Genomic DNA, 25,600 nt, shown 5'->3' with positions numbered 1-25,600 from the left:
AATTTACAAACACAAATATACGCATCACAGGACAAGGTGGCACACAACATAAGAAAAAATAAATACGTTATACATTCTTATCTATATGTATGTATTGCGACTTATATAGCGCACGTATCACCCGAAGGTATCAAGACGCTTGCTTAGGGAACCCGTCCTGGTATTCCCCTGTGAGATACCCTGTGAGATACACAAGGTGAAAGCCAGGCATCCCGCCGCGAGGGGCCGTAGTGGAGATTAAGCAAGCTATTGCCCAGAGTCGCAGAGTGTGACCCCGTGAGTCGAGTAGGCACCGGAGCGAGAATTGTCGAGTCCGTGGAATTTTTGAGCCCAAGACCCGTATATACATTATACATGTACATTATATACATTACATGTAAACAAACATGATGTACCCTACAAAAAACAAAGAAAAATAATATAGAATCAACAATATTCACAAAACCTTTAAGAGATATAAAGCTACAAAGGAAGTCCTCTCAGCGCCTAAGTTATAAATTCTTTATACACAATAATACAAGAAAAGACGGCGCCAGCAATCAAGCACAAAAATCAATGTAAGGGGACTCCTTAGAATGGTGTAGACAACAATGAGGCTGGGAACTCACGTGCAGACTTGCACAGCACACCCGGTATGCTGACTAGGACAGCAGTAGCATGTCAATCAGTCTGAAGTGACTGACTCTATTCCAGCTCTACTGCCTCTTTCAGTCTCTGACTGTGAAGAAAATGGCAGATGGCCCTCATGCCAGTTATCCAGGACCCCATAGGTTATACAGAGACCCTCTACACTAGAAACATTCCCCATCCTCCCAATTTTCCCTTGCCCCAATCATTACTTTCTCCACCTTCCACAGTGCTACAGATGCAGCTAAGTCAGGCCCTGGGGTGCACCGTCTGCAGGGAGGCATGACCAAGGACCTACCTCTCTCATGTGAGTTGTGAGAAGAAAGCAAATTTCCAATGGCCTGGGACCACAACCAAGGGCGTTGGATACACTACTTTATAAGGGGGGGTCATGTAAGGCCTTGGGGAATACAGAGCAAGAGCCAAGTTATGGGTCTGGCTTTGATCTAAAAGCCAAAGAACGAGCTGGGATATCAAAAGATCAAAATTTGCCAACAAATGCTCTAAAAAATTATGATAAACACTCTAAAATGAAAAAAACAAAAACAAAACAGCATTTCTGAGAGTCTCCAATCCACACGTTTATATTGCTTGGATTGAGTGGCAATTATTGAAAGTAATATTTCTTTAAACATTCAAGAATAATCCCATGGCTTAATGACAATGCATCAGTTACTCAAGACGTTCTCTGCTTACATGGCCTATATTATTAAATGTGAAGCAAGATTACTTTATATTAATATATAAGAACGTTTTTCTATTGAGCAGTTCCAGCACTGGATTGCTTCCATGTGCTCTCAAATTGCTTGGGTAAGGAAAATGATACATAGTGAAGCAGAGTGATGTTCCACGGATCAGGCGATTTGCCCAAGTGGGGAAGCTGAGATTTAAACCCAGGTTTCTTGGATGTAAAGTGTGCAATAAGAGCACTGTATGGTTACATCCTACTGAAAGGCAATGCTTTCTATTCAGTTATTTAATTAATTACTATTACTACATAGAGTTCAATGAATACACTTATCATGCCTTAAATGAAACTGACACTACACACAATGTTTTTGCCTAAATGAGAGTGAAATAAGATTTATAGATGTGCTTTTCAGTTCCGAATCTTTTCACAGAAATTGAAGATCAAACTCAGTCACAGAAGAAGTCTGTCTGAAGCCATGCTGCACATTACATGTGTCGCCCTGAAGCGTTGAAACCCAAGGAGCACACACTCTAATGGAAACAGTCCAGCCCGAACTGCCAGTCCAGGTCCTCCCTGGACCTGAAAACAAGCATCCTGGGACCTTTTGTGTTGCTATAGACATCTTAAGTGGAAAGGGTATGCCCAGACGTGGGCCCTGTGCTCGCTATGCCACTGAACTCAAGCTAGCCTGCTGATGATAGGTGATACCTCGAAATTGGTCCCAGGATGCTTGTTTCCAGTCCAGGGATGACTGGCCCTAGCAGCTCAGGCTGGGCTGTTCCCATGGGAGCAGGGTCAAGACTGACTTGCATATGGCTGGGTCCAATCTGGGGTGGCGTGGTGAGCAACAAAAGATGGATTTAAACCAGATCTGTGACTGGGGGTGAATGTTTGACAATGTTCAGGATTCTGTCCATCATCTTTTTGTGTTGCTGCAAGTATTGCAAGAGGCATTTCAGCTGCACGAGAGATTTTCTTGTGAATCTGTCATAAAGGTTGAGATATATGGGTAAATTGTTAGATTAAGGACATATGACAGCTGTGAAAACACTCTTCTGACACGTGTGATCTTGAGAACCGTCCTTCGCCTAAATAGGTTACATAGTAACCTCGAACATTCTGCTCCATATTACGCATCCCCTTCCATTCCTCTCTCCTGTTCCAACTTTTTACCTAACGCATGGCACTGCCAGGGTATGATGGGCTTTAAGGCAGGCAAGGAAAATGGCCACCCATTCAAGGAGTTAGGTACTGAATGCCCCCACAACTGGGATACAGAGGGAACCTTGCATTACTTGGCCCCGTGACATTGCACCTGCTGCACCAATGATAGCAATGCCCCTGGTCCCCAGCTAGATCCCTCTTAAATGACCAACCACCAAGTTTCAAAAGTCTACTGATGAATATGTTTACATTACACACATTACAAATAACACAAACCAATCACCCAATAAACAGATAAAATACAGTAATACCTTTAGATTGCCCATTGATTAAGAAAGTGTGATTATTTTGGAAGTTTCCATATAGAAACTGTTTCATTGACTTCAAAAAATTGGAAAATAAGGACTGGTCTTGCACAAAATGGTCCGTTGAGGTTAATGCTCCCCAGTGCACAGTAACAATGTCAACAGCCTGAGGAAAGGCACGCTAGAATCACACTGCGTAAGCAGGTGCAGGCGCACGTGTACCAGACACAATGGACAGTTGTGTGACTAGAGTAGGCATGGCCAGCACAGGTAACAGCTATGGACAGGGCTGTGGGAGGAAGTGGACAGACAACGTGATAGGGAAAGTAAAATAAATAAAATCACTTACCTTGCGCTTGCCGCATCACTGAGTCGGCGATGCGGCGAGCGCAAGGTAATAAATTAAACAACTTAACTTGCGCTCGCCGCATCACCGAGTCAGCGATGCGGCGAGCACAAAGGTAAGTGGTATTATTTTTTATTTTATTTTACTTTCCCTATCCTGTCGTCTATCCACACCCCCCTCCCCCCACCCGCCCCTTCCTGCCAGGCCACACCGCTGTTACCTGTGCCGGCTATGCCCAGAATTGAGTACAGTTGTGGGACAGCTGAGGAGTTCTTCTCGTGTTTGATACTGCTCGTGCCTGCAAGTGACTGTCCTATTGCTTTCTGCGCTTGCTCCTTACAGCAGTGTTTCTACTCAATGCCGAGACTGTCTCTCTAGGAGAACATGCTTGCCCTGCGTGTAAATGTGTCTATCTATTCTAACTTACCAAAGGGCACTGGTTGTAGCGTCATTCTGCTCTTCATGTACTTGGCTTGTGTAGTGCCAAACAAGCTCGCTTACAGGAACTTTCCAAAGCTTGGGTGCAGGGCCGTCTTAACAGCATTTTGGACCCCAGGCAAACCAGTGCACTGGACCCTGCCTAGAAAACCACTCACAGGAATAAAAATGTTTCACAGAAAATGAGTGTTAAATTCTGGTCTGCAAGGGGCCCCTATGCTCATGGGGCCCCCAGGCAATGGCCAACATGCCCATGTGTTTAGACGGCACTGCTTGAGTGACAATGATTTTTTACAAAAGCGCCAGCAGGTAAATGATGGTGGGAACAGTATACTCTTTGGTGTTAGTACAAAAGCTTGCCAGCTCAGGTACCACATGAGGCCCTCCTCCTTACCGGCACTCGATGAACCACTGGCGGATCTGCTCTTGCAGTGTTTCCTTGATGTCAGGGCCCTCCAGCTCTCTTATGCTGTCTTTGATCTGGACCAGGGCCTGCTGGTACTCCACCTCGTGATCTTCCTGTAGGCCCCAGCGCAGAGAGTAGGTCTTCTGGGCACGCTGCTGGGTGGCCGTCACCTTCTGGAAATGAGGAGGGGGAACCTGAAAATGTCAATAAAGAAGTGGCTCAGACAGGCACTGTGTTAGGACATCCCCTCGAATACCAAGAGTGACAAGTCAGAAAATATCTCAGCAAAAGGGGGGAGTATTAAACTGGTGCATCAAAAAAGAAAACTTCGGCCTAGATTTACAAATACTTTTCATCATGTTTGCGTTACTCTTTTAACGCAAACCCAACACAAAGTGTTACAGTGGGATTTGCAACTGATCATAATTTGTGATTTTCTTATTTTTTTTGAAAAATATTTTTATTGATTTTACATAGACACGGTGAACACAGGAGTATGAGCATATAAAGCATTGACAGGGTACTGCGCAGGTGAGTTATATTGCTATTATACAGGGTTGCCCCATAGTATACTTGGTGTATGGTTCGAGTCCATTGTCCTGGTTAACATTGTAGACATACTCCTGGTGTGGCTCTGGTGGCGCTAGGTTTGTTCCTACACATATAACATAAAACATGTAACTTATAGGTGTTGGCCGTTTGTTGGTGATCGGCGTGCGACAATCTGCTTTGTACCTTCTCTGCTTTACTCATTATCTAGGGCGGTTTGAAAGGGTCTAGTGCCTTGTCTAGGGGTGCCCACATCTGTCTGGTTGGTTTCCTCCATGGAGTATTTCTCAGAGCCGTATTGTCTGCCCCTCTCAGGAATGTCACCCAGTTTAACCACCCCATAAAAGTCGCTTTGGCGGTGTTCTTCCATTTGGACAGTATAATCTTTATGGCGCTAGTTAGGAGAAAGTCTAGGAGGTTTCTGTCTTGCTGTGTGGTGACCTCGGTGTTAATAAGGGCTGTTGTCAGGGTATGGAACTCTCTCTTAAGGTTGCATCCTAGTGTTTGGTCGATAAAAGCGAAGACTCTATCCCAGAATTTATTGACCTTGCTGCACTTGAATATAAGATGGGCTAGGTCCCCCGTTGCCTTGTTGCAATTCCAACATTGGCTATCTTCTCTGAGGTTAAGTTTTGCCAGCTTTGTTGGGGTCCAGTGTGCTTGGTGCAATAGCCAGAATTTGCTTTGTGCGAGTAATGGTGAAATTATATTATGCGAGGAGGAGGTCCAGAAGTGTGTTAGTTCTTGTTCTGTGAGCGTTCTGCCTATCTGGTTTTCCCAGTACTTTATGTTTTTGTCGTTGAGTTTTGATGTGGTAGGTCGAAGGATTTTGTATTTGTGAGATATGTGGTGCCCCATTTTGTTTAGATTTTCTGTGAATTTGAAGAGTGAGGGAATTAGGCTGCTGAGATTCGCCTTTGTGATCTCTGTCTTAATGGTCAGAAAGTTGTGTAGCTCCGCCTCCGAGAGTTCGAACCTACTCTTTAATGTATTGAAAGTGAGGGGGTTGCCAGCTTCTTCTAGGTGTGCTGGGTGTGAGATGCCTAGTGCCTTCCAAGATTTTGTGTCCAGGGTTTTCCCTTTGTATCTTATTTTTGTGTTATTCCAGAGTGCTATCCACTTCGAGTTCTTGACGCTTATTTCTAATTTCTGATGTAGCTTGAGGAGGGCTGATCTGGTTGCCTTGAATACCGGGTTACTCCTAAATGCCGTTTTGTTGGCAGTGAGGATGGTTAGAGGATCTGAGTTGTCTAGGATAGCTTTTTCTAGCTCTAGCCAGGTCGGTGTATATTTCTGTTTTTGGGAAGCCCAGTGCAACCCTTGTCTGGCTATGCAAGTCGTCTGGAATGTCTTTAGGTCCGCTAGGTTCAGGCCTCCTAGTTCTTTCCTCAGTCTAAGTTTTGGTAGTGCAATTCTGTTTTTTTTACCTCTCCATATGAATTTGTTTATTGCTTGATCTATTTTCTTGTGGAAGTCGTCAGTCATCGTTAGGGGGAGCATACTAGCTAGATAGTTAGCTATAGGAGTAACCATCATCTTGACTGTTTCTGTCCTTCCCCACCAGGTTATAAATTTGGGTGACCAGTTTTCCAGTATGTCTCTTATTTTTGTCAGTGTCCTTTTCTCATTCAGGTCTAGGGTGGTCTTTAGGTCTCTACCAAAGTCTATGTCTAGATATTTAATAGATTGTGGTTGCCATACCAGCCCTGAATGCCCTAGTACTTCTCTGGTCATGTATATGTTCATGGGAATGCATTCTGATTTGTCTCGGTTTAGTTTGTACCCTGAGTGGGAGGCGTAAGTGTTGATGGTGGTCATGAGTGCGGGTGTGGATGATGTGGGATCTTCTGTCATTATCAGCAGGTCGTCTGCGTAAGCCGCTAGTTTGGCTGTCGTTTTGTTGATTGAAATGCCTGTTATGCTGTTGTTGTTGGTAATGTCTTTGATCAAGGGTTCTACAACCAGTAGGAATAGCAGTGGGGGCAGGGGGCACCCTTGTCTGGTACCTCTCTGTAGGTCGAAGGGGGCTGAGTTTGTGCCGTTAATTGCGATCTGTGCTTTCGGGCTTTTGTACATGGCCATGACTCTCCTAGCAAACGTATCTCCTAGGTTGTATGCTTGTAGGCATTCCTCTAAGAATTGCCACGAGACTCTGTCAAACGCTTTCTCTGCATCAAGCGCGATTGTGACTGCTGGTTTCTGTGTCTGTGTGCAATGTTCTATGACTTGGCAGAGTAGTCTGGTGTTGTCGCTGGACATCCTGCCCTTCATGTACCCTACTTGTGTGTTGCCTATCAGTTGCGGTAGCAGGTTGCTTAGCCTCGTGGCTAGTATCTTGGCGTACAGTTTGCAGTCTAGGTTAATGAGTGAAATTGGGCGGTAGTTCTTCGGCCATTGTGGGTCTTTGTTCTCTTTTGGGATGACTATGATGTTTGCCTGTGCCATTGTGTCAGTGACCTCCCCCGTGTTCCCACAAAAATTGAATGTTTTTGTTAGGGTGGGTATCAGTTGTTCTTGGAACGATTTGTAGAACGTTGCTGTGTAGCCATCGGGCCCCGGGGCCTTGTTATCTTTAAGTGCTTTGATGGCTGTCCTGATCTCTAGCGGTTTGAAATCTTGGCCTAAGGTTACTGCTTCTTCCTCTGTGATTTTTGGTAGTTTTAGGTGGTCTAGGTAGGCTTTTGTTCGCACAGTGTCTAGCCCCTCATCTTTTTTGTATAGCTCAACATAGAATTCTCTGAAGGTTTTAACAATATCCTCGTGTCGAGTGTGCGATTTGTTTAAGTTATCCGTGATCGATGTGGTGTTGTGTTGTCTCTGTTTGCGCTTGAGGTAGGCCGCTAATGATTTGCCGGCTTTGTTTGCTTCGCAGAGGTTAATCTCCTTGTATTTCCTTATCCAGAGGCCCGCGCGTTCGCTGAGTATTCTTTTAAATTCATATTTCTTCTTAGTGAGTTCCGTCAGTGCGTTCTGATTGGTGGTGTTGTGATTCTAGTAGTTTTATGTCTGCTTCTAGTTGTGTTAGCTGTGCTCTAATCTCTTTGTCCCTTCTCGCCTTTATTTCTATTAGTGTTCCCCTTATGGTTGCCTTGAGGGCTTCCCATAGCATGCCCGGGTCTGTATCTGGTGTTTCGTTTTCTGTGATGTAATCTGTGATAGCTTTCTGAATTCTAACTCTGTCTTCTTGTTTTGATATGGTCGTGGGGTTAAGACGCCATCTTCGTGTAAGGTGCTCGTTGTGCTTGCCTGCTAGGTGTAGGCTGATGCAGGCATGATCCGATATCGTTCTGGCAGCGATGTCTGTGTGTTCCGTTAGGTGGGTGTGGGATGCGGATATGAGAATGTAGTCGATTCTACTGTAAGAGTTGTGTGGGTGCGAGTAGAAAGTGTAATCTCTAGTGTCGGGATGTTGTGGGCGCCACGGATCTGCCAGGTCTAATTTACTGCAAAGGTCCATTAGCGCTTTGTGCGAGGACGGGGTACGTGTTCTGTTTTTGGCTTGCCTGTCTAGTGTTTGGTCTATGGCCATATTGAAATCTCCTGCTACTACTATCATGTCGTGTGGCGCACTGTTTTCCAGGTCTTCGTTTACCTTCTCCCAGAACGTTGTGTCGTCCGTGTTGGGCGCATAGATATTTGCCACTAATATTTTCTCCTCTCCCCTTTTCATATGGTTGATCAGAAGTCTGCCCTCCTCATCCTGCTGTGATGTTTCTATGGTGATCTTGGATTTGCTGCTGACCAGAGTAATGACGCCTCTTTTTTCCAACTGCTGGGGAGCAGGCAACCTGGCCTATCCATTTCGCCCTTATTTTGTCAGCATCTTCTAGGCCTAATTTTGTCTCTTGTAATAGAATAATGTCTCCCTTTGTTTTGGCTAGATAATCTAGTATTTTTTTCTTTTTGACGGGGTGGTTGAGACCCTTTACATTGAGTGAGATGACCCTAAGGTCGGTTCGGATTGGTGTGTTACTTGGTTTAGTCATCGTAGTGGTTATGATGGCGAGTGCGTTTTATGGCCCCCGGCGCTCGAAGTGTGGTAGTGCTATGCTGGTCTCTAGTGCTATAGGTTCGGCCTGGTTGTGCAGATGCTACCGTCGATCTGTTTATGTTGATGGCAATACTTCGGACAAGACATACATAACGAACATAACGTACAAGACTTACCATACATTCTACTCTACCCTCCTTGGACCCCCTCTCCCTCCCCTCCCTCACCCCCGTACGCCCAATGTTCTCTCGTACTGCAGACGGGCGACAGCAAGACCCTCCCACTCCTGCCCCCCCGAGATTGAGCCACATGTAAAATAGTCAGTAAAGGATATTGAGGTAGAAAGTTGTGTCATAATGTTCATCTCTACGGACACTTCAGTTCAGGTTCTCTTCGCCCTTCTCTCCTTGAACGTGCTCCGTTGAGGTGTGATGTTGTGGTGGTAGAGTTACTAGCTTAGTGCCGACTTGAATGTTTGTAGGTTAGCTGCACTAATGTTCTTCGTAATAGATGATCGGTATGTTGACTTGTCATTTGCTCAGCCACTGTCAGTACCTGATGTGGGTGATGCGCTTCTTTTCCCAGACTGTGTCGAGTTTTCCATCTCCTCTATAGGCGGTCCGCTTAGATAGCGTGAGAGTTCTTCTGGGTCATCGAAGGTCAGGGTGATGCCTTTGTTTGTGATCCTGAACCTTGTTGGTCCTGTGAATGAGAAGGAAATGTTCCCCCTCCTTAGTTTGTCGTGTAGGGCTAGAAATCTTTTCCTTATTTCCACCGTCGGTTTCGAGAAGTCTTGAGTGAGAATTATTTTGCGACTGTTCCAAACTAGGGGGCCGATTAGGATGGCGGACGGACTTGCGTCCGTCCGCCACCCCCGAGGAAGAGGGACCGTCCGCATGGGCAGCGGTGGTCCCTCCATGGCAATTAGGATGTGACCGCCACCCTGGCGGTCACATCCTGTATATTTAACATTGTGGCGGATGCTGCTTCAATCAACACCCGCCGCAATGTTAAAAAAAGCATGTTTACCTTTGCATGCACGAAGCGGCAGGCACCGTGTGGTGCCTGCCGCTTCGTGCACGCAAAGGCAGGGGGGTACCATAGGTACCCCCCATGTGCAACCCCCACACCCCCTTCACCACTGGGGGCCCGCAACGGGTCCCCTAACAAAAGACCGCATGCCTTTCCACGGCGGAAATGCCGCCGTGGAAAGGCATACAACCGCAGCCATCCTAATATGCCTGGCGGTGTCTGATAGACACCGCCAGCCATGTTAGAGCTTTTCCGCCATGGTTGGAAGGCGACCGCGGCGGAACAGCGGCGGACGGAAAAAAGATCCCCCAGCCATCCTAATCTGGCGGGGGGTCTTTTTCAAGTCCGCAGCGGATAATCCGCTTCCTCCGGGCCGGCGGTGGATTCCGCCGGCCCGGAGGATGCGGATTATCCGCAATCGTAATCGGACCCTAGGTCTGGGTTTTTCCTCGCTACCCCAAATATGGCGTCTGTCTGGTGTGACCTAAGTGGTCTGCATAATATTGGTCTAGGGTTTGTTCTGCTCCCTTGTTGTCTGTTTGCCGGTATCCTATACGCTTTGTCTAGTTCGAGGTTCTGTAGTAGTGCCACGCACGAACCGGCGGCGTCTTCCTCTCCTTCCGGTATTCCTAGTATTCTGATGTTCCCTTTTCTGTTTCTGTCTTCAAGCTCAGCTGCTTGTCTACGTAGTTCTTTGGTTGCTTTGGCTATGTTGCCTATGGCTTTCCCCGTTAGTTGTGACCTGTCCTCTATGTCGCTGACTCTTTGCTCCACCGCTTCATCTTTGTTGTTCGTGGCATGTATGTCTGCTCTGATGGGTGCGAGCTCGAGCTCGATCTTGTCTGTTGTTTTCTTCGTAGATCTGGCCAGTTCATGTACCTCCGCTAGTTTCTTGAGTATACTGTCCAGTGTGCCCGCAATGTCTGCTCTTGACTGGAGATTCCGTGTTGCTCTCTGGTTTGGTTTTCTTTTGTATTTGCGACATTTTCTTCTGGGCTTTGTAGTTTATTATCGTCCCTTTTTGATGAGCTATGTTTTTAATATGTTTCCGTCTTTGTTCGTTCCGTTAATCAGGTCCAATTACTTCGGTGCTGTTTTGTCTGCTGCTTTATATTGTGCTATGTTCTCCCTTTTAGACTGGTGGGTATTACCTTGCACTGTTTACCTCTATTTGCGCCGCTACTCCCACTCTCCAGCTTGTTCTTATCGGTTGGTGCTCAAGATGGCGCACAGAATTGTGGCTGCGGTGGGTTACGGTCTCGTTTTTATTCTGCTTCAGAGTTTGTGTGACCGCGCACTGTGCGGGCACCGTTTCCTCCTGTTCTGCCTTCTGGTTTAATTTGCGGTTGTGAGCACTTTCCCCTGCGTTGGGTGCACTTTCCTGGATTGTGGGTTATTATCCTGCTCTGTTTTGCGACCTTCGGCACAGTTACCCTCCTACCCTAGTTGTTATTCTCTCCGTTTGACTAGTCCATGTCGTTTGGTGCACAAAATGGCACTTCGAGCGGTTTCGGTTTCGTTTTTGGTAGCTTCCAGGGATTGCACACTGTTCTTCTTCACGGGGAGCTTTCCCTTTATTTCCTCTGCTATTGTTGATTGGGAGCTCTCTTGAGCGCATCTGATCGGTAGCACATTTGTTGCATCAGCGTGCTATTTTCTTCGTTTCGGTTATCTGCGTCCGGTTAGCCGCGCCTAGGTTTGTGCCTCCAAAATGGCTACCCCCAGTGTGTGTTTCGCTTTCGCATGCGGTTATTTACGTTTATTATTGTTTATTGCTCGACTGCGGGCCACTAATGAGCGATTGTCCCTCGGTGCACTGTGCTTCCAGCCGTATCGTTAGTGCGTTTGAAGCTCGGTAGCGCTATTGCTGCATCTGCTCGCTCCTTGTTTCCTTCCGTTTAACTGCCCTCGCCTGGATGCTCTTGGGTTTGTTTCCTCACGCTCTAAGGCTGGCTCGCGTAAGCGCGTTTTGATCGGTAGCGCTGTTGTTGCAACACCGCGCTGCCGGCTTGTTCCGATTATCTGCCTCAGTCTGGCCGCTCCTGTATTTCTCTCACCCCCAAAATGGCAGCGCCCAATGCTAGTTACACTTTCACATGCGCTTGGATACGCTTAGCTTGTTATTGCTCAAGTACTGGCAATGTTCCGTATATACAGCGGGGGGGGCCTTTCCGAGGAGCATTACTGAGCGACTGACCTTCGGTGCGTGGTTCCTCCAGCACTTTTTCACTGTTTGGTGTTGAAGAGCATTGCCATTTTGAGCCCCGCTGTTTGGGCGTTCTCCGTGGCTTATGCTGAGAAACTCCGTTTACTTTTATGGTTTTCTGTTCAGTCTGATCCTTTTCGGTGCCTACACCATTCCCATCATTGGTGCTTCCTTTTTTTTTATTTGTTCTGCTGGTGCGTGCCGTTATTTGGTTCTTTCCCGGGGGTCGGACGGAGCACCGGATTCAGGCTCCTCTCTCCCTTACCATCCAAGCCACGCCCCATAATTTGTGATTTTCATTGGATTGTAACCCAAAGTAATGCAAAGCTCTGCAGACATGTGTTAACTTGCACACAGGGGGCGTTCTTTGAGTGGTGCATATGCGTTCCCATGCAACCATCCATGGCCTTCAACGCAACTTCCTTTTTGTGAAGAATTGTAGACAGGAACTTATGACAAATCCTGAGCCTCCTCGAGGCAGGCTTAACAAGGAGATCATCTTTCCTAGTTTTTTCCACTATGTAAGCATCCTATATTGTACAGCCCACATAAAAAGTGGGAAAGGCCTTAAAGCATAGTTTTTGTACAGAAAGGGACCCCTTTTATCACTTATGCTATGCTTCCCACAACCCAGGCACCCTCACATTATGACACATGGATGTCTGCGTTTGTGCATGGCGGCCAAAAGTGCGCCAGTGCAGGGAGAGAGCGGAACAACACCACATTAGTAGATAGGGCACTGTTCTGGTCTCTTCCTTTCATGAAATGCAGAGCAGCAACTTTACTTGCTGCGCTGCGTGACTTCTACCTAAATCTGGGCATGTGCTTAGATCTATAGTTGGCGTTCATCTCAGGGTGGACAACTTATGCAAATCCTGGGAACAAGGACTTCCACAGAGCAAGAATGTTCACTAAAAGAAGGTACTGCTAACATACACTACAACAAGACTAACACTCGCTGAAAATATCTCCTGCAAAAAGAACAATATTTTCACATGAAAAACCCATTTATTGCACAATAATTTCTGCTGCAAGAATGTTCTTCATAGAATGGAACCTACAAAGAAAACATCCACCAAAAAACCTCCATCGCTGGTTTGGAGCATGGACAAGGAGGAGGGGGTAAGAAGATGTTCTCCACTCACTTTCGGGCAGTGGCGGCTGGCACAGATCAGGGGTGGTAGGTCGGGGTGAGTAGAAAAGATAAAAGTCACTTACCTCTTCACCGGCCACGTCTCTCCTCCGCTTCCCTTGCGCAGTGGTTGGGCACTCAGACAAGCAGTGGAGCCTGTGCATGTTCCTCACCAGGCTGTGTATTACATATTACAGCCTGGTGGGGAACATGCAAAAGTTTGCATGACTGGCCAGGCCAAGATGACCGGCCAAACCGTCATGCACACTTAAGTACTTACCACTCCTCCCCCTGCTCTATGAGCAGACTAGCCCGCCCCGCAAAACTGCCTCAGCAGGGAAAAAGGCCGAGGATGGCCTAAGGAGGCACTGAAATGACAGGACTCCGACTAGGGCCTTATTTGTACAGTAGGTTGGGAGCCCCTGAAGTGGGCCTTTATTACACACATACATTGAGAGAGCAGGGAACTTCGGTAGAATAGACAACTATGTGCTACTGGAGGCCCTTGTGGCTAGGACAGCAAACCTACAAAGAATCTTCCGAACGAGAAGGCAGCGAGCAGTAGAAAGAGCGGAAATACTCCATAACTTATCAAGCTGGTGTAAATATTATTGAGACATGGCCAGAGATGCTTCATCACATAATCTGACCTAATAATGCAGGTTCAGAGACAGGATAGATGCAGCAGTACTACAAACCCATTTAAAAGATTGTATATGACATAATGATACAGGGAAATGTAGTTTAGCGATGCAATGAGATTTCACGAAGGTTATGCTTGGAGCGGGATGTATGACGATACGACGCGTACTTTGACAACGCGTACCGTTACCACGCTAGTTTTACAACGCAAGTCGTTACAGCGACTTGCGTTGAGGGGCGCTGGATAGTAAATAGTTTTATTTACTATTCCAACTCCAGTCCCCGTGGACTCTAGGGAAGGAGTTGGATAGTAAATTAAACTATTTACTATCCTGGAGCGCCCCCCAGCGCAAGTCGTCGTAACAACTTGCGTTGTAAAAGAAGCGTGGTAACAGTATCGCGTTGTTAAAGTTTCGTCGTAATGGATGTTCCCCGCTTGGAGCGACCTGCATAGCAGAAAGCTCTAGGCATGCCCAGATCCACAGTTCATTATTACAGGACTTTCAAACAGACTTTCATTACTAGAAGAGAACCCTCTTCCAAAAGACTTGGCTCCAGATAACTCAGGGCAAGTCCAACTGATGGTGATTAACAAAGCAGAGTGCCCTTTGGCAAACATTCAACAAAAATATTATGAAGCAGGTAACACGTCAGAGAAGCTTCTGGCTGCTAAACTCAGGAAAAAGACATCCAATCTCACTCCCTAGCTGTTAGATTCATTTTTCCTGGTCCCTGCCCATGGAGGATCAGCTTAAACCTCTTCATGTTTTAAAAAATGCAGGTGTTCAGGGCAGGACATAGCTGAAGTCTTCACAGCTTTGAGGATTTGACCCTGAGATATGGGCGATTACTTTCTGCAGCCATTGTACCAACTGATGTTGGAAAAACAGCAACAGGAAAGTGTCCAAGGAAAGAAACCACTCCAGAGGAGGGGAAATAGCCAAAGCAAAAACCCTCCCAAGATGACAGCAGGGAACCAAACGCCTGCGTAACACCAGAGGAACCTAAACTGGAAGAAAATAGCAACACAGAATATCAACAACATTACTAAGCATAACAGGAGCATTGCGACACAAAGACTGGAAGTGACAAATCCTACACAGGAAATCATTTCCACCATATTGGATTGGGCAATTTCTATCCTGGAATGAGGGATACCATCTTGGATCAAATTTGAAACCCAATCCAAGATGGTTCCTTTACTCATATTGGGACACTGACACCGTGTGTCAGACACTCTTTCCTCCCGCAGGGGAGAAGAGACACCTGCCGGCACCTGACTGCTACCCTCCAGAGACCACCAACGTAAGCGGTGACTCCGCCCAACTTCCTGCGCAACAGAATACATGCGGAAGCCAAGCAGATGGGGTGCTGAAGCCCAACAGTAGGAGTTCCTACATGTTAGAGGATGAGACCGATTTACACTGGGTGGTAAAGTCTAGGCTTTTTGTCTAAGGCTTCCAAAGAATTTAACATCTTATCTGGACATCCCTGGGAAAGGCAGTAATTAACCTCTCCCTCTGCACCCTGAGTCCCCCCCACGCCCTCACCCCCAAATTCCTCGCCACCCTGACTACACCAAGTATACCTATGCAGCAAAGAAAATCAAACTTCTGCCACTAATTTAAAATGCAGAAGCCAGATTAACCTGTCACCTCAGGATACGCTACACTGACTGCAGGTGCAAACCTGAGTACAGTTAAAGAGCCTATGCCGGGAACAACCTCATTTTTATTGACAAAGTCACTGTCGCTTCCATCCAAAATAAGTGTTGACTCACGAGACCGGTGCAAATGATGCATACAGTAAATTTTATATTGCCCTGGTTCAAGCTCCTTAAACATGGAGGGTGTCTATGTGGGGAATGAAGGATGCTCTCTGGAATGTATTCGGATTGAATATCGGGCAGACCAAATAGTACATGTGGAGTCACAAACTCCATTAGACTCAAATTTTATTAAAATAATTTGAGCCATGGCTTCACTTTGAGTAAGTTGAGAGTTCCCAATGGGGTGAGACCCTGTATTAGAAAAGCAATTGGCTAGTGAAGTATTCTCTCTAGTGGCCAAGGGCACATTATAAAACCAATTACCATGATGAGGATAATTAGTTTGCAATAATTTGCAGGAAAAGAAACCATACATCAAACGCTGCAATAATAATGGTATTCTGTGAGCACGTCTCTTCCCAAAGGAGAGCTCAGTCCTCTCCAGATCTTCCTTTAGAAGAAGATTACTCGAAAAAGAAAGCCAGCTACAAGAGCATTATTTGCAACTTATTCTGCCAGTAAAAACATTCTTAACTGAACGCCTGGCTAAGGAAAATCCTCTAAAAACAACTCCTGCTTGTAGCTCGGGCATTCCATGTGCTGTAATAAATGACGCATAAACAAACTTTAACGGGGGAACATTCTGGAAGTTCGCCATTACTTTATGAAACAAAAACTCCTGAGCATACCAGTTGAGAAGTCAAAATAATTTATTTTGGGGTTGCTTAAATAGCCATATACTCAAAAAGCAATATTTTTTAAGTCATGGTTTAGATAGGTTACCTATTTTGTTTGAAATTATGCAGCAATGAAGGGCCAAAATATGTGGCAGAGTTGGCTAAATGATGTGGCAAACAATGCAAACTATGTGGCACATTTTGTGGCAGTATAATATCACTATTTTGTCATTTAACATATATAAATACTGTATGAGCAAAGGTTTTACCTAACCAGCACCATTTTAAGACTGGAATGAACCAATCAGCATCTAAAACGTGACCAGATAAGCTTTGAAAAGGGAGTGCCATACGCTGGACCGTGTATGGGACTTTTTTTGGTAATGTTTGATCTGGTACAGCTAGAAAGAATTTATTTTGGATGACGTCTGACATGTATGCCGCAGATGGTGGGCTATGTGTAAAGTGCACTATATCCATAAGTATAAGAAAACGTTATGGCTGTAGAAGTGCATAATTCATGTGTCCCTGATGTATGTAATGCTATCACCAGTGGAATGGGTGTGGGGAGGTCTTCATAATTCCTTTTGAATTGAAATATGAGTATGGTGCATTTCTGACAAAGCAATGTGTCTAATACAGCAAATCCCAGTGTGCACCACACTCGTCCACATAGTTTGGTGTCTATAGAGTCTACCGCTGCGAGAGCTGTCAGTGAGTGCATTGCACTAAGATGGAGCTGGTCTTTAAGTAAAGCCTGGAGCACGCCAGACCTAAGAATATTCCGTTGTGCAAAAGTATCCACGACATGTAACTTTCCAGGGGCGTGGGATCTAAGGCACTCCCTAGTGGCCCAAGGCTGAGAAACCTGCTATGCATCAAACGCCAGCTCTCCCAGTGAGGGTTATGTGTGTTTGTTAATTGAATTTCCTAAAACCCCGCACTTCCCCTTGTTTTTTCTGAGCTCCACAGTGATTGTTTCAGCTTGCAGACTTTTGAAGGGTTCCTTTTCTCATTTGCTTCCGTGCATTTTCTCAGCAGTCTCAGCAGCTGGCTCTAGGGCATTCCAAAGCAGCTTCCGTTGATGCAAATGGAAATAACAACAAAAACACCCCTGACAGAAAAGGACTGCCGGGGCAGTCCTGCTTTGTCCTAAGCTCTCCCCACGTGTTGTAGCACCTGTTTACTTACAGTATTCTCTTTCTGTCTCCCCAGTTACCACCAAATGTTGCATAGTGCACAGTCTCAGCAAATCAGACTCGGGGGACCTCAACAAAGGGCCTCCAGTTTGCTGTGGTGGCTAGCAGCCTTGACTATTTTGATCGTGTGGGTTCAAAATAATGTGACGTCACATTACATCTGCCAGCCTGGCTGGTGACTGCCTGCAGCCCGGTCATGAGTCTTGTATTATTTGTGTACCATATTATTAGCCATAAATAAGGCACATGTAAATCACAGCAACCTTCACAGGATTAAGAGGCTCTCTTCTTTCTTATATTCTGTAAAAAATCTGGAAAACTTGAGTGCCAAAAGGTTCCAGAATTCAGGATAACATTTAGTAAACGATCCGTTTATTCAGGGACCCGTGCTTTATTCCTCTTTTTAAGCTCAGACTTGTAATGGTTGCTTTATAAAGAGGTGGTAACACCTGGTAATTGTAATACAGGGGATGCTATAGGAAAGGCTGTCAAATGTTCATGGGTAGGCTTGCATGACATTTTAATTACACTGACGATATATGTGTATAACTTCTGATTTTCACCTTACACAATAATCGCAAAATGTGTTGACATTTTTACACCATGCAGAATGCATCATTTCAGCATGTAAGAGACTCTTTCTCACAGAAAAGGTTTCTCTGAGAAGTATTCAATATTTAGCAATTTAAACAACTAATAAATTATTTTTAAATAGAACATTACGCACTCAATCTCTCAATAAACCAAATAGTCAAAAAATGATACATTACTGTGCTATTTTTTAACCCGTTGGCTGCTTCTGCTTTTTTGCGGCAGTGCGGCCGTTGGCCGACGGTAGCACCAGCGAGGTAGTGCTGCCGTCGGCCAATGGCCAACGGCAGCAGCCAACGGGTTAAACAAATACATGTAAACAAATTAAATAGAGGACACCTGTCAGATGCAGCTGGGTGGGCGGGTGCAAGGAAGACATGGGCTCCTAGACCCTATCTGTGGTGATTGAGGTAATTTGTCTTTGGTTCCTGGACTCTGTGGTTATAGCTACTATGACTTTGTAAACTGGGCGAAGTACAACATTTACCGCACTTGACTGTCATGGAAGTGAGCTCTAGCAGTCACGGGTTGCTTAGGGTGGTAGTGTGTGTGTGAGGGTGGGAGGGGGCAGCTACAAACTCAATAACCAACCAACGGGTACAATAACTTTAAAGTCCAGTCCAATTTTTGTCTTTTTTAGAAGAGGTGGTGTTTTTTAATCTCAAAATAGCACTAATTAGCAAACACGTCACCCAGTATATAGAGAAGTTACCCTGGGCGCAATTCTCCCTTGTGACTCTACACCTGCTGATTCTCCCTCATACTATCTCCCACTTGGGTGACCCTTGATAAGCTTGTCCTTTTGGCAATTATGAAAGAAGCATGAATCAGTCTCAGGTGCAGATTCTGATGCTCCGTGAAGCAAATGCACAATCAGTTCATGCTTATTGCATGTTCTTATCCCTGCTTGCGTAGCCCGTAGGAACTTCGTTTCTGAGTCTCTTGTGCTCGAGTGTAAACTGTTCAATAAGGTGTCTGCACAAACTATATCTCAAGGAGCACAACACATTTTCTGAATTATGCTGGAATGAAAAAGCCCCAGATGCTCAGTTAGAGAATTCTCAGCAATCTGATTAATTCCCTCACAAGCAAGAGTTGAAACATTTAATAACCCCGGCCCGATTCACAGAACTAATTTACGACAAAATCCTAAAATTACTACTTTTGGTATTCACAGAAGGCATTTAGTAGTCTTAAATTAGGATTTTGTCTTAAGTTAGGATTTTGTCTTAAAGTTAGGATTTTGTCTTAAATTAGGATTTTGTCCTAAATTAGGATTTTGTCTTAAATTAGGATTTTGTCTTAAGTTAAACTTAGTTTAACTTAAGTTTGTCTCAAGTTTAACTAAAGACAAAATCCTGACTAAAGACAAAATCCTAATTTAGGACAAAATCCTAATTTAGGGCAAAATCCTAATTTAAGACAAAATCCTAATTTAGGACAAAATCCTAATTTAAGACAAAATCCTAACTTAAGACACAATCCTAATTTAGGACAAAATCCTAATTTAAGACTAAATCCTAACTTGAGACAAAATCCTAATTTAAGACAAAATCCTAATTTAAGACTACTAAATGCCTTCTGTGAATACCAAAAGTAGTAAGTTTAGGATTTTGTCGTAAATTAGTTCTGTGAATCGGCCCCCCAGATCTCTTTTAGGAAAAGAGGTTTCCATTTCCCTCATTTTAAATTCCTTGCGTGTGGAGGAAACCTATGCTGATTTCACTTAATTACTGGATTCAAGAATGAGAACACAGATAGTCCTACGCAGATTAGCATGTAATGTCTGTTTTCAGCTCCAGGTATAGCATCTGGAGTGGGAAAATGATGGGTGATGTGTGTGACTTTTTTATTTTTATTTTCTTAATATTTCAATCCATAGCAGGAATAAATTAGTACAAAGATCATAAATCCATCACATCTAATACAGTAGATACACATCAGGGCTAATATAATAACAATAACAAAGGGGGAGTTCATGGTTAAGTTAAAAACAAAGTGGCTATATACAATGAAATACTCTATCTAAGCATAAAGAGCGTTATACATAGTAATATAAACTTCAATATCTCATGTGCTCTATCATTGGGTCCCATATCTGCATACCCAAATTCCTCCTTTGTAGCCCCATAGCTGTATATAGGCTATATTCTAGATTAAATATACTATAAAATCCGACCCTCCACATCTCAAAGGAAGGAGCTTCCTGCTATAACCACATGGACAAGATGCAGAAACGAGCCACTGCAGTGCCTATGAAGACCAAATAGCAAAATCTATGAGCCGGTAGCCCCTGTTTCAAGTCTTTCCCAATTCCTAATAGCATTATAGAAGCTGAGATCTTTATCCCGGACCCTGTTATCTCTGAAAGGAATCTCTCAATATGTCCCACAAACTGTATCAATTTTTCACATGTATTAAAAAAATTCACTATATCTGCCCTATCTGTTGCACACCGGAACCTTTTTCCGTCATTCACTCCCCTCCATTTCAACATGTTTGCTGGGGTATGATACAAATTGAATGGAGTCTTAAACTGCTGTGCTCTTAACTTTGCCGAAATCAGGATCTTCCCAGCTGTATCAATCGAGTGTTTCACTGAAAGAATTTGCCCCAGGCGACTCTCCCATTTAAGATTTTGCGGTGGCTAGCAACATGGCTGACTAGGTCGAGTCTCCCGGTAGCTCCGGCGAGCCGACTCTGATCCAACAATTTATTAGCACCCAGAAGTCCCATAACCGCCGCCTAGCGCAACCTGATGCTCCTGTGGGGAAAAAAGCGCGTGGTGTGCTGCTCCTGCGGCAGCTCTGGAGGTAGAAGACGACCTGGCGCTGAGCTGGTGTATGACTCAAGATAGCGCCTGCCCTCGGATGAAGCCTGGAGAGCGCTGCTGCATACGGGCCTGCTGAGATAGCTGGCGGTGAGCGGGGGAGGCCGCCGAGCTTGGGACTGCCGGTGGAGCCGGTGAACGATTGCCCCTCCTGGTGATATCGACTGGGGGAGTCAGGGGCGGATTAAGTGGAGAGAGGGAGCGCGCCATGCCGAACGAGATCTGCGGGACGTCCCCCTGCCTTCTGCTTTCCCCCCGTCATCTCTTCTTCCCCCCCCCGGGGGGCCTCTGCCTGGAGTGACAGGGACTCGCAGAGCAACGAGACCTGTGTGGTGGCCCCCGATGACGGCACCCTGCGGGACGGCAGCCTCCCGGAGGGGGAAGAAGACGTGCCCGGACCTGGATGGGCAAATTGAGACCGAGGCTGCGAGGCCTGGAAGAGTCCGTCGGCTCTCACGAGCGGAGTTTGGGGCCGGAGCGACCTGCGCGAACCGGTGAGGACCGGGGTCCGGTGAGTGGGGCTGCAGGGCAGGAAGACCCGTGACGGATGAGGCCTGCCCACTCCCTGGAGCTGCGAGTTGTGTGAGGGAGATCGGCCCTGAGGGTGCTAGACAATGGTGGTGCCACGCTGCTCCTCTGTGATATAGTGAACTGTAAACCTTGGGGAGGTGGCCGGAGGCCATTCGGGGGCCCAAGCACAGTTTGGGGATCCTGGACAGTGCACAGCTGCAACCTGCGCCCTGACGGGGGGACGTTCACTGGAGGCCGGGCCGAGGGACTGAGTAGGGACATGCTGGGCCCTGTGTAGACAGAGGTAGCGACTGGGAGGCCCGGCGGTGGGCATTGAACTTACACCAGTGGAGGGGGCCAGTAGTGGAGGTGTGTTGGGCGGCCCGAGTTGAGGGGCTGGTGCTTGCGGCTTTGCAGGGCGGTGGACAGTGCCCCCCCCCACAGCTACCCAGGATGGGGAAGAGGGAAGCACCAGCTCGGACTCCGAAGCAAGGGACCTTGGATAGGTATGCCACGGGCCCACCCGCAGCGGAGTCGGACGCCGCCCCTCACGCTCAGACACGGCTTTGCTAATGGGGGCTATCCAAGCTTCAAGAGATGACATTCAGGCCTCACGAGTGGCCCTTGAGGTCAAAGTCGGAGAGGTGGGCTCAGAGGTGACGCTATTGCGGCAGGACTTCCGAAATCTGACAGAGAGAGTGACTACTGCTGAGACTCTGCTGGGGGAAGCAGAGGATGTCATCCAAGGGCTCAAGAAGGACGTGGAAAGTGGATGATGCGGAAAACAGGGCCCGCCGCAACAACCTCCGCTTTGTGGGCTTTATGGAAGGAATCGAAGGGAACAACATGGAGGCCTTTCTACACGCGTGGCTCCTGAAAACCTTCCCGACGGCGCGCATTACTCGGAGACCACGGGAGGGGGCCTGGCCGAGGACTGTGATAGCCCGCTTTTTGAACTTTGCGGACCGCGACACAATTTTGAGAGAGGCCCGTAGACTTGGGGAGATCAGACTAGAGAATGTGTCCATCATGATCTTTCCGGACTACAGTCAAGAGGTTCAGAAACAACGGCGCTCCTTCGACCAAGTAAAAGCGAGACTCAGAGACTTACAGCTGCAATACATGCTCCTCTTCCCTGCGAAGTTGAAAGCTATTTTCCAGGGAAAGTCGCACTTCTTTACTCAACTGGACGACGCCTGGCAGTGGCTGGAGGAGCGCCCATTGCGACGAGACCTGGAGGTCAGGGGAGAGGCCGGGCCGAGTAGGCCGGCGGAGGGGGCACAGTGGAGGCAGCAGAGATCTCAGAGGCCCAGGGGATCCCGTGGTGCCAGAAGGCAGCAGTCAACTCCTTACCCAGCACATAACTCAAACCGAAGGACCCGGAGGAACTCGTCTTCACCGGTACGGAGTGAGCACACCGGCTCCAGATACAGCTGTCTGGCGCAGAATGCAAGGTCTGAAGGGGAGGAGGACATAGGTGGACGCTCCTCTGATGACGAGGAGGCACGGACTCCGTCGCTGCATCCCCTTGTAGTGACGATCAATGAGCTGGACACTTTGATGTTTTGTTTTGGACAGAACATTGTCTATTGGTGTTAATGTCTAATTGAGAAGGGGATTCGGGGCTCCAAGTTTTCTTTGGGGTTGGAGTTCTAAAGGGGGTTTTTGAGGGTGGGAGACAGACCCTTTCCTCCTGGCAAGTCCTTGTGTGCCACTGGGATGGAATGGGACCGACGGGGGAGCAGGTGGGGTGGGGGAGTGGGGAAGGGGAGGAGTTGTATCCAGTTTTGGGGAGTTAGATGGGGAGAGGGTCTGATTTGTAGTCTCTCTGGGAGGGAGGGGAGTTTGAGGGGGGAACTGTTTTTTGCATGTCATGTCACTCTGGAGGCACTGACTCTATGGGCTCACATCATGGCTCCTTTGGGACACCGCACACAGTTTGATGAGATGGGATGATGATAGTTCCGCTAAGGGAAGACCCACCCCCTGGAAGGCTGAAGATTTTAACGTGGAACGTTAATGGCCTAGGCAGCAAGATAAAGAGGGGATTAGTAAATAATTACATTAAGAGACTGAAAGCAGATGCGATTCTATTGCAAGAAACTCACCTTCAGGGCACTCACTGTAATTTCCTTGCTAGAGGGCAATACCAGACGCTGGCACATGCAGGTTTCACTTCGGGCTCTAGCGGGGTGGCAGTCCTCTTCCGGAAGCAGCCTCTGGTCCACATTACACAGACATGGGTGGACCCACAGGGGACATACGTGGGGGTGAGGGGGCGCTGGAGGAGGAGAGACTACACGCTCCTTTCGGTCTACGCCCCACCCAAATTGCAAGCAGGCACATTGAAAGCTATGGCGGATATCCTATTTGCAATGTCCGACACAATCCAAGTCGTAGGGGGAGATTTCAATGATGTTATGGACCCTGTTAGGGACAGGACGGGAGGGGGGATCAGACCACCGACTACTACACTGCTAGCGAGGACAATGGCAACGCTGAGCCTCATGGATGTGTGGAGGTGGCGACACCTGGAGGCGGCGAAGTTCTCAGTAAGGTTGTAGCGGATGTAGGTTTATAGTACAAAATCCCTTTGATCTGGAAACTCTTTCGCACCACCTTTCGAATATTAAAAGCCGTAAATATGACCTTAAACCAAGTTTTTTGGAATAGCTACCTTCCTGCATTTTGAATAAACAAATTATAGCTTCTACTCCTAAAGCAGTCTAATATATAGATGGAGCTTCGGCAGCATTACCATCCTCTTCTCACATTGATATAATCTGCATGTTTTGTAATATGCAGGCATAGTAATTTAGTGTGAAGTCTGGGACTGACCATCCACCTTTCTTCCGCGGAGAGTCATGAAACGCATTGCTCTGCGCAGTTTCCCCAGGGCCCATAAAAATCGAGCACAGATTGATTGCAGCTGTTGTAGCTGATTGCGGGAAAGTTCTAGCGGACCTGATCTAAAGAAATATAAAACTTTAGGCAAGATGTTCATTTAAAAGATGTTACATCTCCCAACTAGCGAAAAATGCAAACATTACCACCTCTCCGATCTTTGTTTGGCATTGGGCAAGATTGCCCTCAAGTTAACCTCAACTAATTCCCTTAGAGATGTTCTAATCCTGATTCCCAAATATGTCGCCTCCTCAACTATTCTAGGATCATTATTACTGGTTTTGTTCACACAGATAATCTGGGTTTTCGACACGTTAAGTTTGTACCCTGCGAAGGAACCAAACCTATGTGCAAGTTGCTCAATTTCTGGCATATTTTCCACAGGGTCCAATGTTACGACGACTATATCGTCAGCATAAGCCAAAACCCGAAATTGGTCTTGTCTAGAAATAATAGGTTTGATCCTACAGCTCTGCTCCAGCATATTTAAAAAAGCATTTGCAATGCAATAGGTCTCGCATTAGGAAAGCTTGAGCTATTTGTATTGTAAATGACAAATGTTTTATTTATGTGTTGGTTTTGAAAATAGCGAAATTAATAGCTTTGTCATTTACAATGCCAATAGTTTTAACTTTCGCAAATGTGATACCTATAGCATTTGTAATGCAATATGGGTTATATTTACGTGACTTAGATGTATTGATATTACAAATAACAATGGCTTTTAATTTTTTTAATAATTAATACTTAAATAAAAGTTATTATTATTTATAATGGCAATAGCTTAAACTTTTGTACATAACTTTTGTGAAAATGATGTTCAGTGTATTTTATTGTGACGAAAATCCAAGAACAGAAGTGAAATATTAACATCTTTTTGTGACATTTGCAATAAAGCTTGAAACATTGAGAGAACATATTTGAACCAGTTGTTGTTGAATGGTTGCACAGATTAATGCTGTGGTGGAGCTAAGTGATGTTGTGGTGGAAACGAGTAATGCAGTGGCGTTCAGTGATGGTGTGGTAGCACACAGTGATGTTGTGGTGCCCCTGAGTGATGCGGTGGTGGTGCTGAGTGTTGCTGTGGTGATGCGATAGATAGAGTGAGGGCGGTAGATAAATAGAGGGAGTGCGATAGAAAGATAGAGTGAGGGCGACAGATAGATAGAGGGCGATAGACAGATAGAGGGTGATAGACAGATAGAGGGCGATAGACAGATAGAGGGCGATAGACAGAGGGCGATAGACAGAGGGCGATAGACAGAGGGCGATAGACAGAGGGCGATAGACGGAGATAGATAGATAGATGGAGGCAGAGTGAGGGCGATAGGCAGAGTGAGGGCGATAGGTAGCGTGAGGGCGATAGGCAGCGTGAGGGCGATAGGCAGCATGAGGGCGATAGGCAGCGTGAGGGCGATAGGCAGCGTGAGGGCGATAGGCAGCGTGAGGGCGATAGGCAGCGTGAGGGCGATAGGCAGTGTGAGGGCGATAGGCAGAGTGAGGGCGATTAATATATAGATAGATAGATAGATAGATAGATAGATAGATAGATAGATAGATAGATAGATAGATAGATAGATAGATAGATAGAT

At 46.3% G+C, this 25,600-nt stretch overlaps 1 protein-coding gene across 1 annotated transcript in view; it reads right to left on the bottom strand.

Moving 5' to 3' along the window:
- DRC11 (dynein regulatory complex subunit 11) overlaps positions 1-25,600 on the bottom strand; it is a 951,413-nt gene that overhangs the window by 697,148 nt on the left and 228,665 nt on the right. The window contains exon 6 of the mRNA XM_078681371.1: positions 3,966-4,171. Within this exon, the coding sequence (XP_078537497.1) occupies positions 3,966-4,171 (206 nt within the window). The remainder of the gene's footprint in view (positions 1-3,965; positions 4,172-25,600) is intronic.

Source organism: Lissotriton helveticus, chromosome 3_1, assembly GCF_964261635.1.
Source record: "Lissotriton helveticus chromosome 3_1, aLisHel1.1, whole genome shotgun sequence".
NCBI classification, from domain to species: domain Eukaryota; kingdom Metazoa; phylum Chordata; class Amphibia; order Caudata; family Salamandridae; genus Lissotriton; species Lissotriton helveticus.
Note: the sequence above shows the minus strand (reverse complement) of the source record. Positions and strands in the feature narration are given on the sequence as shown.